At 42.8% G+C, this 15698-nt stretch overlaps 1 protein-coding gene across 12 annotated transcripts in view; it reads left to right on the plus strand.

Annotated features, from left to right (window-relative positions):
- Positions 1-15698, plus strand: part of RBPJ (recombination signal binding protein for immunoglobulin kappa J region) — a 231904-nt gene that overhangs the window by 201194 nt on the left and 15012 nt on the right. For all 12 annotated transcript variants that reach the window (XM_008274779.5, XM_070068109.2, XM_070068114.2 and 9 more), the window contains 4 exons: positions 4281-4446; positions 10793-10967; positions 15190-15327; positions 15477-15589. In XM_008274779.5, coding sequence (XP_008273001.1) covers positions 4281-4446; positions 10793-10967; positions 15190-15327; positions 15477-15589 — 592 coding nt within the window. The remainder of the gene's footprint in view (positions 1-4280; positions 4447-10792; positions 10968-15189; positions 15328-15476; positions 15590-15698) is intronic.

The raw sequence follows: 15698 nt of genomic DNA on the forward strand, positions 1-15698 counted from the left end.
AGTAAACCTGTTAAATGCATTTCATTTCTAAAATAGTAGCAGCAGCAAGGGACTGCCAGTGCTAGACTAGCGCTCCAGGTGCATGGCAGACTCGGTGAGGCTTCTTCATGGGTTAAGAGAGAGACGTGATCCCTGACTGGTTGCTGGAGTGCCCAGCGGGAAAGAGGAAGACCTGCAGCTTCTTGCTGATCCGGGTCCTCGCCTTTTTTGAAGGCACAAGGCCCAAGGTAACCTGGGGACACCACCACAGTCCTCTTGGCCATGTCCTTTTGGTATATAAAGTAGCTCCAGTAGATGGTGCTAAAAATATTTGGTCAGGAAATTTTATCCTAAAATTTTCAACCATTTTTGATCCAAACTTTTGTGCTTTAATCAGTATCCCATTAATGTTAGTGGTTAGTTATAAATTTTCCTTAAAGAAGATCTTCCCAGGTTAAAAAAAATAAACTCTAGAAAGATTGTTTTATCAACAGGATATGTTAATATATTACCATTTGACATAATGTTGAACTTGCTCTTGAGGAAAGGAATTAGGTAGTAGTGAAGTAATGTTACTGAGACAACAGTAAAGCCATTTAGACTGTGATTCTAAAGTCATTTTTGAGAATTGTGTTAATTGGTGTGCAAAAAAGTCCCTGAATATAGTTAACGATTCTGCCAAAGTAGTCAGATAATATAATTGGCATGAGTTTGGCTTTTTTCTTACCTTATTTTATATATTGGGCTGAATAAAAAACCTTCCTTCAATCTGTAAAGTATTTTCCAGACCTCATCTCAAGATTTGAGGAAAAAGTTGTTGAATCGTTCTCTGAAAATAAGGACTGATTGTTTGCAACTCTGGTGAATAAAATCTTAAATGTGTGAATATCGCCACCAAGTGGCGGAGAAAAGCATGGTTTGTCTTGGTTAGAGCTTCAGGAAGAGTGGAGAAAGGCAACATTGTTTCCTGGGAGATTTTTTTTTTTTTTTTTTTTTTTTTTTTTTTTTTTTTTTTTAAATCATAGCAGCTGTTAAACTCCAAAGCTAAGCACTTACTGGTCAGACTTTGTTGATACTTGTTGGTCAACTGTTAGTTCAAAAAGTCCCCAATTTTAGGTACCCATTACAAGGATACCTTTAGATTTTTCTTGTTAATTAGGTGGCCTTTTACGCTTATCCACACTCTCTTTCATTTCCTTTTGTCTGTATCTGTGTACTTACTGTTTTGTATATATGTTTATCTTCTGTTCTGTTGTCATTGCCGCTGACATCTGTGGAAACGAAAACTTGACTGCCTTTTTTAGGAAGTGGAGTGGCAATATTGGGATGGCTAAGTTGTGACTGAGTCATCACCTCATAGGAGTAATCGCAACCTTTGGCTTATAGTGGACGTGCTGTTTTCTTGCATCACAGTTCCTTTTAGTGGTTGTAGAGTTGATAGAAAAAGCCCATGGCTCTCTTAGAGGCAGATCCAAGGTCTTGTTTCTTACATTCACTGCACAATTGGAAAGCACTGTCAAGGCAGAACCTCTGTCAGTGTTCAGAGGAAAGGATTCCTTACCATCCTGTCTGATTTTGTATCCTGATAGCTTCATGCATTGTCTCACAGTATACTTGAGAAAACCAGCTACGTAACATATTCCTGTATCATTTTAGTCCTCATATGTTTCAGTTATGAAATTAAAGTATCTTTAATGATAACCCATTGAGCTCTGACTACTGCATTTGTCATGCAATGCTAAAGCACTTCTCTTTGGCTTATGATAGCCAGCAAATCAATTCACTAAGGAGTCTTCCTATCAGTGTTCAGTAAAAGATGAACAGGAGACAAGTTTCCGAAATTGATGCCTTCTCGGCCTCCTGAAAGTGTGCCAAGCTAGGTATTTGAGTCTGTGCCATGGTAAGTGTTGGCCATCTCCCAGCACTCCGAGCCAGACAGATCCCTCATGTAGACTTGAACTGAACCAACTCCAAAACCAGCCCAGCTAATCCAGGCATCCCTCCAAGTCTGGAGTGACCTGGAGCTGGGCCTACTACCTTGGCTGTGACCTTTATATCCATGGCCTCTGCGTGAGTGTGTGGGCAGGAAGGCAGCTCTGCTCCTTTTCTGTTGGTTTAGATAAATATGGAGGAAGACTACAGATGCTTCCCTCACTCCATGTGCTCCCCAGGGCCCACTTTGTTCAGTTGTCTGTTACCTCTGGTTCCATCCCCTCTTGACCTCTCACCCCCGAGTCACTTCCTCTCTATTCCAGCAACTGTTGTGTTGCTATCTCTGCGCTGTTGACTGCGGGTCCTTCCTGCCTTGGAGCCTCTGTTCTTCCCTCTGCAGAAGTGCACCTGCCCAGATAGCCACGGGGCCTTGGGTTGGGACTGAGCCACTGCCCGAAGAAGCTTTCTGTGACTGCCCAGGTTGTCTGCCTTCTGAGACCCTCCCCTGCTCTACTTTCTCTAGCTACTTAATACCAGCTAATAGAATTTATAATTTATGCTATTTATTTTCCTTTTTTTTTCCTTATGTCTTTCCTGTTGGAGTATAAGTTCCATGTAGACAGGAATTTTGTCTGATTTTTAAATGTGCTTGCTTTTACTGCTATATTCCAGTGCCTGGTATACACTCAGGATATAATAAATTATTTGAAGAATTAATGAGCATTAAATAAATTCAGCTTCTTACAGGTTATATGTTAGTTGCCTCTGAAGTAATCCCCTTAGGATTGAGTAAAAAGTCTGTGCAGTTTGAGTCAGTTCTGCAGATACTATCATAGATGCTAAGTGGGAAGCCAATAGGCAGTAAATAGCAGTTACTTCAGAAAGGCTTGAGAGCCAGTCCAGCCTGTTGGTGTGGCGTGTGCACGTGTGCACACACACACACATGCACATGGACAGTTTGTCTTTTTAGTCCACACACTGTGGCTCAGACGGTATCAATAAGCATAAATTAGTTGCCAAATTAATAAACTTGGAATTGCATGTACAATTGGACTTCACTTGTCTCTTGAGCAATTGGAGGAACTGATCCACACCAGTTCCCCATGCTTGTAGTTCAGCAACATGGGAGTGGTGTACACTCAGATATTTGCCACTCTCCGCGTTTTGTTATTGTTAGCGCTTACTGTAGAATTAAGAAACAATTTCCTGTACTCAACAATCATACAAAACGTGGGAATTACCATCACTGTTGTTTGTATTAAGAAAGGAAGGAACTACTTCTTTAGTTTTTTATACACCTGGTTTGCTCATCTGTACTGCTTACTTGGATGCCATTTGCATTGGAGTTTTCCACCCTTTTGGAGAGTCAGCATGGACATTACTTGAAAGAATACAGTGTTTTGTTCTTCTAGCTAAAATATTTCTCAGTCTTCTGTAGTGTACCAGGGGCTTAGCGTGTGAGATACAGAAGCTCTTGCAGAGCTCTTAATCTAGTTTGCTTTTTTTTTTTTTTATTTTGACAGGCAGAGTGGACAGTGAGAGAGAGAGAGAGAGAAAGGTCTTCCTTTGCCGTTGGTTCACCCTCCAATGGCCGCCACGGTTGGCGTGCTGCGGCCGGCGCACCGCGCTGATCCGATGGCAGGAGCCAGGAGCCAGGTGCTTTTCCTGGTCTCCCACGGGGTGCAGGGCCCAAGCACCTGGGCCATCCTCCACTGCACTCCCTGGCCACAGCAGAGGGCTGGCCTGGAAGAGGGGCAACCGGGACAGAATCCGGAGCCCCTACCAGGACTAGAACCCGGTGTGCCGGCGCCGCTAGGCGGAGGATTAGCCTAGTGAGCCGCGGCGCCGGCCTCTAGTTTGCTTTTGACTCTTATATTCATACTCACGTTTTAAAATTCTCTACTTAGAGTACTACTGCAAAGCTATTTTTCAGATGAATTATCAAGTGAAGTTAAATGTACTATCCGTGGTAGTAATGTCATTAATTAATAATTGTATCATTTGAACAGACCTTAATTAGCAATTGTGGATTCTGTGGAGGTGTTTCATGTTGTATAACATGTTAGAGTGCACTGCATTTCTTGGAACTCCAGTAGCTGAGAACCGTGAGTTATGTGAAAATTACAGAGAAGGTCTCTGCTCTGAAATGTGACTGAATGTGTAACTCCAGTATTTCACCTGAAGAAATGCAGTCTTTGTGGAAGTTTTGACTTCTGTCTTGCGGACATGATTATTTGCTTTGTAAAGGGGCTAACTCAGCTGATTTCAGTACGAGTTTTGTATTCAAATAGTGAAGAAGCAGAGATGTTTTCTTAAATCTAATTCCTTTATGTTTTGTCGTGTTTCCCCACCCCGCCCGCAATCTGTAGGTTTTTTTGCCCTCCTCCTTGTGTGTATCTTATGGGCAGTGGATGGAAGAAAAAAAAAGAACAAATGGAACGTGATGGTTGTTCTGAACAGGAGTCGCAACCTTGTGCATTTATTGGGATAGGAAATAGTGACCAAGAAATGCAGCAGCTGAACTTGGAAGGAAAGGTAAAGCAAGACCTCTGGTCCCTGTAAGGGCACCGTGGTACCAGAATGTGCTTTCCATACTCATTTGTGTGGTGTGATTTTCTTTTTTTAATGACTGTTGGTAAAAATTTCTTGTCTCTATAAATCAGAACCAGAAAGATGCCTCTCAAGTAGTTGTGGTCTGGTCATGATTCATGTAACTCTAGCTGTTGATATCTAACTAAAGGAGGCATACAGTAAGCTTCCTCATCCTGCTAACAGTTTTAACGGGCTGTTAATCAGATTTCTGTTGGAAGCCAGTAATAAATTTAGGAGGCTGATCGCTCCTCTTCTGTCTGATCAGTGAAAACACATCATTCAGAAATGTTTCAGACTACTAGTGATGTAGATACATTCTTAGATGCATTTGCTGGGGTTATAAAGATGGTGATTTACTTAACACCACTGTGGGGCAGGGCTGTGCTGTGGACCAGAGTGATCACATTTGACTTTACACAACGTTTTAGAAGGATTTCTTTGATTAAATTGCTAGAGGAAGAAATTTATCAGTTAGTTTAATTGTATTTTGTGAATTTAGAAAGTAGTTACTGCCTGGCTGACCCTGTGGAGGTGTAGGTAGAACTGCCACCTGCAGTACCCGCATCCCGTGTGCGTGCCTGTTCATGTCCCAACTGCTCCACTGCTGATCCAGCTCCGTGCTAATGTGCCTGGGAAAGCAGCGAAGGATAGCCCAAGTGCTTGCAGCCTCTGCACCCAAGTGCGAGACCCGGAAGAGCCTCCTCGCTCCTGGCTTCAGCGTGACTTAGCCCCTGCTGTTGTAGCTATTTGGAGAGTAAACCAGTGGATGGAAGATCTCTTTCTCTCTCTGTCTCTGTCTCTGTCTCTCCCTCAATCCTCTTTAAAAAAAAAAAAAAAAAAAGCAGTTACTGCCAATATCTATCTTTAGTATTAAAAATAGCCCTTTATTCATTTAGAAATTATTTTTTAATTTCCCCTGAATGTTAATATTTGGAAAATGGTTAGTTCTGATCTCAATTACTACATGGATATCTATTGCAATAGTACGTAGAGAGCTTGTTTCTTAATTAATAACTCTTGGTTGAATGTCACAGTGCTCCTGTGTTGTATCTGGCGGGAAGGAAGATAGTGTGAGGCTGGTGAACAGGAAGTCTCAAATTTAGTTCCGGTCACCTAGCAGATTGTGAATACTGAGAAGCCATACCAGCCTTCTCCAAATTTGGGTATTTATGTACCATTGCTATCTCTGTAACTTTTTTTTTTTTTTTTTTTTTTTTTTTGATAGGCAGAGTGGACATTGAGAGAGACAGAGAGAAAGGTCTTCCTTTACCATTGGTTCACCCTCCAATGGCCGCTGCGGCCGTTGCACTGCGCTGATCCAAAGCCAAGAGCCAGGTGCTTCTCCTGGTCTCCCATGCGGGTGCAGGGCCCAAGCACTTGGGCTATCCTCCACTGCCCTCCTGGGCCACAGCAGAGAGCTGGCCTGGAAGAGGGGCAACCGGGACAGAATCCGGCGCCCCGATCGGGACTAGAATTTGGTGTGCCGGCGCCACAGGCGGAGGATTAGCCTAGTGAGCCACAGCGCCGGCCTATCTCTATAACTTTTATCAGTAAGGCTTGTTGACTTTGTATTTTAAATTAGGCTTGGGGTCATAACTTACTACAGTAAAGGTTGTTTCATCTTAAAAAGAAATAAAACAATAAAACCATTTCTGAATTATGACGCTGAGCTAAAGTGAAGAATGTGTTTTAGTGGTGGGTTGATCTGTCTGATGTTTTCTGCATCTCATCTGTTCCTGTTAAATGGGAAGTCTCAGGGGCTTCTGCCTGCAAGCTGCACGTCTAGACATTCAGTCCTGTGATCGAGCAGATCACCTGGGAAGTCAGATGCCGGGGCTTCCAGCTGCCAGTGTATCTAAGCGTTCTAATTGAACTCCATTGCTAGCTTTACCTAATCGCAGCATCTGTAATTTAAATTTACCAAACTGCCAACCACTGGCCTCAGTGCTTGCCTTTCCGGCACCACGGCTGAGCAGTGTTGTGTTCAGGTTCTGTACCCTTACAGGCTGCCTCAGCATGCAAGTCTTGCACTCTTTCCCTAAGACATAAAACTAGCAAAAGGGGAAGAGAGTACTTGAGCTCTTGAGCATTTAAAAAGCACATATACTGCCAGAGTAGCACAATGTAGTAAGCCAAAATTCTAAAATTAATGTTTCATTTGTGTACTATTAGAGAAAGTAAGACTGGTTGAGACTCTTTAGAGGGCATTCTAGGTAGAAAAACATCATAAGCATGTGCACAGTGCATAGAGATAAAAGAACAGGGGGCTGGTGTTGCCCGCAGCGGGTTAAGCCACAGCCTGCCGTGCCTGTATCCCATATGGGCATCAGTTCGAATCCTGGCTGCTCCACTTCCAACCCAGCTCCCTATGAATGCACCTGGAAAGCAGCAGATTCCCACTCCCTACATGAGAGACCTGGATGAAACTCCTGACTCTTGGCTTTGGCCTGGCCTAGCCCCGGCTATTGTGACCATTTGAAGAATCAATCAGCAGGGGCAAGATCTTCCTCTTCCTCTCTCTTTCTCTCTGCCCCCTCCTCTCTCCGTAACTCTGCTTTTAAATAAATAAATAAATATATCTTTTAAAAAAAGAAGTAATGGGCCAGCGCCGTGGCTCAATAGGCTAATCCTCCGCCTAGTGGCGCCGGCACACCAGGTTTTAGTCCCGGTTGGGGCGCCGGATTCTGTCCCGGTTGCCCCTCTTCCAGTCCAGCTCTCTGCTGTGGCCCGGGAGTGCAGTGGAGGATGGCCCAAGTGCTTGGGCCCTGCACCCCATGGGAGACCAGGAGAAGCACCTGGTTCCTGCCTTTGGATCAGCGCGGTGCGCTGGCCACAGCGCTCTCTCTCTCTCACTGTCCACTCCACCTGTAAAAAAAAAAAAGTAGGAATGAAAATGAGAACCTGTTCAAACACATGAAAGGAACATGGGCCATCTTTAGCTGCTTTCCCAGGGCAGTAACATTACGGGAGCTGAATCAGAAGTGGAGCAGGGCTGGCGCTGTGGCTTAGCAGCTAGAAGACACTGCCTGCAGTGCCAGGATCCCATATGGGTGCCGGTTTGAGTCTTGGCTGCTTTACTTCTGATCTAGCTCTCTGCTGTGGCCTGAGAAAATAGTAGAAGATGGCCCAAGTTGGGCCCCTGCACCTGTAAGAGAGACCTGGAAGAAGCGCCTGGCTTCAGATTGTTGCAGTTCTGGCCATTGTGGCCATCTGGGAAGTGAACCAGCAGATAGGAGATCGATCTCTCTCTCTGTAACTCTGCCTTTCAAATAACTAAATAAATCTTAAAAAAAAAAAAAAAAAAAAAAAGTAGAGCAGCCAGGACTGGGAACTGGTACCCATATGGGATACTGGTATTGCAGGTGGTGCCTTAAGCTGTTACCCCACAATGCTGGCCCCTATTTGCTTAATTTTTTGAATCTTCAGTATTTTCTTAGGATCTGTGTATTTTTCCTTTTTCTGAATGAAATTTGAGTCACTTGGTTGATGGTCCTATAGTTAACTTTTTTTTGTTTTTAGTATAACAAAGTTTTCTCTGACATGATTTTTGTGCATTTAAAGAATCACACTGTAATGTGAGATTTATTTCATTTTTAATTTGTTAATAATTAATCTGAAAGGCAGAACAACAGGGAGAAAAAGAAGGAGGGACAGAGAGAGAGAGAGAGAGAGAGAGAGAGAGAGAGATGATCTTCCATCCGGTGGTTCACTGCAACAGCCAGGTGTGGGCCAGGCCAAGACTCTGATAAAGGATGCCAGTGTTGTAAGCAGCAGCTTCACCCACTGCACTCAGTGCTGACCCAGTTTCCTTTCTTTCCAAGGGTGTGTGTGTGCGCGCATGCTAAACAAAATAAAGTCCTTTGTGCATAAGTTTTATGCTCCAGCCTTCTCTGTTTTTTTTTTCTTTCCTATTTGTCAGTGGATCTTATCATTTAATGCTAGATTTCAGTATTTTCTCTTTCCCGATATAGATCATATCCATTTTAATAATACTCAATTAAGTGATCCCAACCTTTTAAGCTTTCTCATTAAAGCGTTTCATTTTTGCTTCCTGTACCTTCTGCTGTAGTATACTGATGCACCTAGTCATTTGGTATGGAACAATTCATTATTAATGCTGCCACTTTGAGAGTAGAATGGACCTTTAGAAGGTACTCACAGAAAGCCATTGTCTCTTGAGCGTTTAAAGATTCTTGAGTGAATGCTATGGAAAGGCAAAGTACTATTGTTTTCACTTTTCTTCTTCTTAGCTTTGTATTCATTTGCCTTCTGTGAAGCAAAGCTGCCCAAAACTTTTACGAAACTTTTGAGTTTATAAAAGCTTAATTGAGTGTAGGATACCTGTGTTAGTATTTGCATTTTCTTATACAAGTATAACTTAACCATTGAGAAATGAAATGAACTATTGCAGTATTTTTGTCTGCCACTAAGTCTGTCTATCAATAAATTTTAAAGATAAAACAAGTCACTTTTTTTTAATGATAGTATTTTATTTTATTTGACAGGTAGAGTTATAGATAGTAAGAGAGAGAGAGACAGAGAGAAAGGTCTTCCTTCCGTTGGTTCACTCCCCAAATGGCTGCTACGGACGGCGCTGCACTGATCTGAAGCCAGGAGCCAGGTGCTTCCTCCTGGTCTCCCATGCGGGTGCAGGGCCCAAGCACTTGGGCGATCCTCCACTGCCTTCCCGGGGCATAGCAGAGAGCTGGACTGGAAGGGAGCAACTGGGACTAGAACCCAGCGCCCATATGGGATGCTGGCTCCCCAGGCGGAGGACTAACCAAGTGAGCCATGGTGCCCGCCCCAGAAGTCCCTTTTTTTTTTTTTTTTTTTTTTTTAAAGATTTCATTTACTTGAGAGGGAGAGATAGAGAGAAATATCTTCCATCTGCTGGTTTCACTCCCCAAATGGCCACAACGGCCAGAGCTGAGCTGATCAGGAACCAGGAGCCTCTTCTGGGTCTCCCACGCAGGTGCAGGTGCCCAAGGACTTGGGCCATCTTCTACTGCTCCCCCAGGCCCTAGTAGAGAGCTGGGTCAGAAGAGGAGCGAGCCGGGACTCAAACCTGCGTGCATATTAAACCACTGGCGCTACAGCGCCAGCACCTAGTTATTTCTTAAATAAGTGGAATTTGCTGTGCCTTGGATAAGCAACATACAAATGATGTAACTGAAGAAACTTGGTTCACCTTATTTTTAAATGAACTTTAATCTTTAAAAATGTTTTTGATAATTTGCTGTGTTAGAGTTTCATTTATCCCATCTGGAAAAGGAGGTCAATAATTTAGGAACACAGAGAAAATAGGAGAGGGTTTTGAATTGTCCCAGAGAATTGAAGGAGTGGCGGTGGCAGTAGTGTAGAAGTCTCTGGCTGCATAGCGAGTGTTGTAACTCTGGAGTGCCAGCTTCTAGTCGCTGAGTTTATATTCCGGTAAACTGATTTAGTGCCTTGAACTTTTTTCTCTAGTACCTTTAAGTGCAGTTCTTTTTGGTGTTATATGAATGATCCCTTTGGGCACGGTTAAGGCAGTTGTAGAAGATATACTTATAATCCCTTTCTGGTTTAAGATACTTTATAATCTAGGTAATCCAGCCTTGTTTCCTTAGATGTATAAGAGGTTACTCTAGCAGCAGTGCAATGAAAGAGCATTTGTAGTATTTTTGGAAGCACCACTGCTAATCTTTTCTACATAACTCTCTTGAATTCTGATAGCCTGTCTTTTCTTTATAAAAGGATAGTCATTGTTTTTTTTTTTTTTAACTAAAATTTCTAGTGGTGGTTATCACACTATATAAAACAAGGCTTTAAGAACAGTTTTTTTACAAGAGTAAAATGGATCACAACATTATATTTTATAGACTTGATAAGGAATATTTTGTACTTTCTCTTAAAAAATCAATTTCAGTATAATAGTTCATGACCAGAGCTGGGCCAGGCTGAAGCTAGGAGCTTCTTCCAGGTACCCATGTGGTTGCAGAGGCCCAAAGACCTAGGTCATCCTCTGTTGCTTTCCCAGGTGCATTAGCAGGGAGCTAGATCAGAAGTGGAGCAGCTGGGTCTTAAACTGGAGCCCATATGGGATGCTGGTGCTGCAGGCCATGGCTTCATGTGCTGTGCCACAGTGCCAGCCCCAAATTTCAGTAATTTTTACAGTTGGTAATTTTTGCAATTGCTTTCACTGGTTATCCATTGGAATTACCTCATTTAGACATGATCAAGGCCCTTCTGAGTTATGAGTATATAACTGATAATGTGTTGGCACAATTAAAACTTTTCCTTACTTTCACAGAACTATTGCACAGCCAAAACATTGTACATATCTGATTCAGACAAGAGAAAACACTTCATGTTGTCTGTCAAGATGTTCTATGGCAACAGTGATGACATCGGTGTGTTCCTCAGCAAGCGGATAAAAGTCATCTCCAAGCCATCCAAAAAGAAGCAGTCGTTGAAAAATGCAGACTGTATGTATATTGAGGCTTCTTTCTTGTCCCCACTACCACTATGAATTAATAAGACAAACTTGTTTAGATGAAGAATTGGTTTTTAATGGCTAACTCATTTGTTACTAGTATTTTAGTGAGTGTTTTTTTTTTTTTTTTTTTTTTTAATTGGAAGCAGCAACTTCATCAGAACCACTTCAGTGTAGAGTGGGGGAGGGCGATGTCGGTGGGCATGAGACATCTTGGGCCCTTGGTGCTAAGTGTCATGCAGTGCCCTCGCTGGTTTACGTTCCAGAAAGCAGTGATGCACCCAGAATGTGGAAAGCACTGTTTGGAAAAGCTCTATATCAGATGAGTTTTGGAAGGCCATCCTAAAAACCTGAATAAACACTTTTAAAAATGTTTCTTTTCATCTACCTGAAATGCAGAGAGAAAGAGATTTTCTATCTGCTGGTTCACTTTCCAGATGCTTCCAACAGCTGGGGCTGGGCCAAGCAGGAACTCCAACCTGTTCTGCCATGTGGGTGGCAGGGCTCCAGGCCCTCGAGGCATCACCTGCTGCCTCCCAGGATGCTCAGCAGGGAGCTGGTTTAGAAGAAGAGTAGCCGGGAGTGGAACTGTCACTCTCATATGGGATGCAGGTATTCCAAGAGGCAGCTTAACCTGCTGTGTCACAATGCCTGCCCCTGACCCCTGACAAAGACGATTGTCCCCTCAGCAAATTTCATTAAGTTTTATTATGAAAATTTGATATTTATATAAAAGGGAGCAAGTAGTATAATGTTCTCATCCACCCAGCCTCAGCAGATTTTACCAATTCAGTTTCAGTGCCTCTGTCACTACCAGCACCTCTTCTTCCAAACGCTAGACTATTTTAATGCAAGTCTCAAATATCCTGTCACAGTTTCTGCAGTGGTGACTGGCCTGTGGCTTTTCTGTTTATACACATAATGCCCAGCTCAGTTGGCTGTTGTTCTTTGATGCCATCTACTCTCCACTCTGTGGATTTGTCAGTGTCTCAGCAGTCTTTTCTTACAGGGATGTCAGATTTAGTGTCTTCAGAACTGCATCCAAACAAGGTCCATGAGTTTTATTCTTTTTTATTTTTTTAAAGATTTATTTCATTTATTTGAAAGAGTTACAGAGGGAGACAGAGAGAGAGGTCTTCCATCTGCTGGTTTCACTCCCCAAATGGCTGCAATGGCCAGAGCTGCGCCAATCTGAAGCCAGGAGCCAGGAGCTTTTTCTGGGTCTCCCACGTGGGTGCAGGGGCCCAAGGACTTGGGCCATCTTCTACTGCTTTCCCAGGCCACAGCAGAGAGCTGGATCGGAAGTTGAGCAGCCGGCACTAGAACCGGCGCCCATATGGGCTGCCGGCGCTTCAGGCCTGGGCTTTAACCCCATGCGTTTTAATCTGTAATCGTTTCTTCTCCCTGTTCTCCCACCTTTTTTTCCATCTGGTCTTTGTTTGTAAAAGAAATTGGGTTGTATTTTCTTGTGGAATTTCCATACTCTAGATTTAGATGATCACATATTCCTCTGTCTCTCATTTTTTCCGTGAACTGGTGATTAGACCTTAAGACAGATGAGGGACTGTCGCTGTGGCATAGTGGGTAAAGCTGCTGCCTAAGATGCTGGCATTCCATTTGGGCACTGATTCGAGTCCTGCTGCTTCACTTCTGATCCAGCTCCCTACTAATGTGTTTAGGAAAGCAACAGAAGATGGCCCAAGTACTTAGGCACCTCCACCCATCTGGAAGACTCTAAAGAGTCCTGGCTCCTGGCTTCAGTCTGGCCCAGCCTGTCCATTGTGGCCATTTGGGAGGTGAACCAGCAGATGGAAGATCCTCTTTTTTTTCTGCTTTGTTCTCTTTAACTCTTTCAAATAAATAAAATAAATCTTAAAAAAAAAAAAAAAGAAAAGACTTAAAACTGAGCTGGTCATTTCCATCAGATCAGAAGTCAGTTAATATCTGATTATCCCAGTCTATCCATCCAGTCCCTCTGCAGCCTTTGACCTGATGGTTTTAGTTGCCATTGATGATGGCTGCTTAAATCTGGTGTGTCGTGAAGGGATGCAGAATGGTGGTTTTCTACTAACTATATGTACAGCTTTTGCCTTTGTTAGCTATGAAATAATAATATTCTTTGAAAAGCAACCAGTGAGGTTTTAGGGGTTGTTTTTTTTTTTCTTATGAAGTCATGAGTTTTTATTGTGGATGTATTTTATTCCCCTCTGTTATTATTAATGCCATCATTCACATTATGGAAAATTTCACACATTGATACAGGCAGAGTTGCCTAGTGATAGCAAACTTCTTATGTCCATCTTCCAGCTTCGACAGTGGTCTTAACTTGAGGCCCATCTTGCTTATCTTCAGCAGGGGCTAAATACCACTGGTTACCCAAAAACAGCTCTGAGAAGAAATACTTCCAGTATCGTCCAGTCACTGTTCAAACAAAATTGTCCAGTATCAATTTAATCAAAATGTTTGAAACAAAATTCAAATTCACCAGATAACACAATATTTGTTATCTTGGAATGTCCTTGAGTATTCTTTCATCTGTACCCCCAGCGCCTCTTCCCCTCCCACCCTCCGGAGTCTCCCCCCGCATTATAATTTTTTTATTCAAGAAACTTGAATCATTTGGTCTTTGGAGATCTCTGTACCGGATTTCGCAATTTCATTCCTTTGTGTTTTCTGTAGTTTGGTAGTATCAAAAAGAAACAGAGCCAGACATCAGTTAGAAGTGAAACACAATTGCATTCAGTACTGTTACAATAGAGGAAAAGAGACTTCATTATGGAACTGAGTTCAGCTCCCAAGAACAACAAAGATTAGTGGAGATTTTATAACCAAGGAGCAGAGTGGAGACTTCAGTGCCTGGACAGTCAGTAAGAGGAGGCATCAAGACTAGTTTTCTTGCTAAATTGACTTAAAGTCTTCCTGCTGAAGGCAGGCCAAGGAGATCATACATCAAGCATGGGATTATGACTTGGCACAGTTGTTGCTACCATTGGGCTAAGGAGTTGGACAACAGCCCAAGAATTAAGACAAATCAAGAAAGAGTACGTGGAGTCTAAGTTTTCAAGGAGAGAATGTTTGTGAGTCGTTAATCTTGATGAGATTGAAGTTTGTCCATGGTTCCTTTTTTTGTTGTGAAGGGCAAGGTGGTGTGCTTTTATATACACCAGGGGGCATATAATGCCCTTTTTCTCAGGCTGTCTCCAGTTCAAATTACAAGGCTTTATTTAACTCTAACTTTGTAGTGAAGATTAGATGATGATGATGATGATGATGATTTGGGCAGGCAGAGAGAGAAAGAGACTGAGATCCTCTCATCCTCTGGATCCCCTTGCCTCTTACCCAGTGCTGGCAACAGTCAGAGCTGGGCAAGGCTGAAGCCAGGAACCCGGCACTCTTGCCTAGAGTTTCCCCTGTGGGTGGGAAGAACCCAACTCCTTGAACCATCACCACTGCCTCTCAGAATTTATATTAGTGGGAAGTTGGAACTGGAAGCAGAGCCAGGACTTAGAGCCTAGGCAATCTCCTCTTTGATGTGGTGCTCCCAAGTGGCGTGTTAACTGCTATGCCAAAGCCCACCACAGATATTGGGTTCTTGATGGTAGAGAGCTACTTCAGTTTAAGAATTTGTGATCTCCCTCTGCCTCCAAAAAATTTAAGTACTACGGTACTTTAAGATGTTCAGGTAAAAGAAAAAAAATCTCAAATCACAGTGTGTGGGGAGAGTCACCATCAACTTTGTAAACATCCTTCTAGACCCTTCTCTATGCATATATTCTGTAGGATTCAATGCAGTTACATGGAAGCACTCCTGTAATCAGATATAAAACTATACATATTTGCCAACTGTAACCACAGTGTACAGAATACTTCAGTAATACCCCAGGGAAATATTTCTTATCCATGAATTTAGAGACTTATAATTAAAGTAGGATGTTTTTTAGGCAAGTTCCTCCTCTTGGACATTTGTTATTTAAAGCATTTTTTCCCTTCTGATCATCAATACTACACTGGACATTCTGGTCAGCTCTCGATTTAAAATGACTGTTACGGACAGACGGTGTCATTCACCTTTTGTAGCACCTGCGCTTAGGGGGTTGAACAGTTTCTGTTAATCGCTAAATTACAGTAAGGACGAATCAGACTTGCCCAGCAGAAGTCCCTGTTTGCTGGCTCCCTACCCAGTGACATAAACAGGAGCTGTGTTTTCTTTGCAGTGTGCATTGCCTCAGGAACAAAGGTGGCTCTGTTTAATCGCCTTCGGTCCCAGACAGTCAGCACCAGATACTTGCATGTAGAAGGAGGTAACTTCCACGCCAGTTCTCAGCAGTGGGGAGCATTTTATATTCATCTCCGTGAGTATCAACATATGCATGTCGCATTTTTAGTGTAAATTGTTAAACCTTTTTGAACATGAGAGAGAGCTATATTAAGCTTTATTGTTGTCCTAAGCAGTAACGAAGTCTGTAAGTGATGATTTGATCTTTTCTTCCACCCAATGTAGTGGATGACGATGAATCAGAAGGAGAAGAATTTACAGTCCGAGATGGCTACATCCATTATGGACAGACGGTCAAGCTCGTGTGCTCAGTTACTGGCATGGCACTCCCAAGATTGGTATGGCTCTTCCTTTGCTTCCGCAACATGTGCAAGTTGAAGTTAATTCTTAGAACAGGGAAGTGATGACACTGGAGTGGAAAATACACCTCACTTCAATGGTTTTTGG

Source organism: Oryctolagus cuniculus, chromosome 2, assembly GCF_051225735.1.
Source record: "Oryctolagus cuniculus isolate XC-2025 breed Fujian yellow rabbit chromosome 2, ASM5122573v1, whole genome shotgun sequence".
In the NCBI taxonomy this organism is placed as follows: domain Eukaryota; kingdom Metazoa; phylum Chordata; class Mammalia; order Lagomorpha; family Leporidae; genus Oryctolagus; species Oryctolagus cuniculus.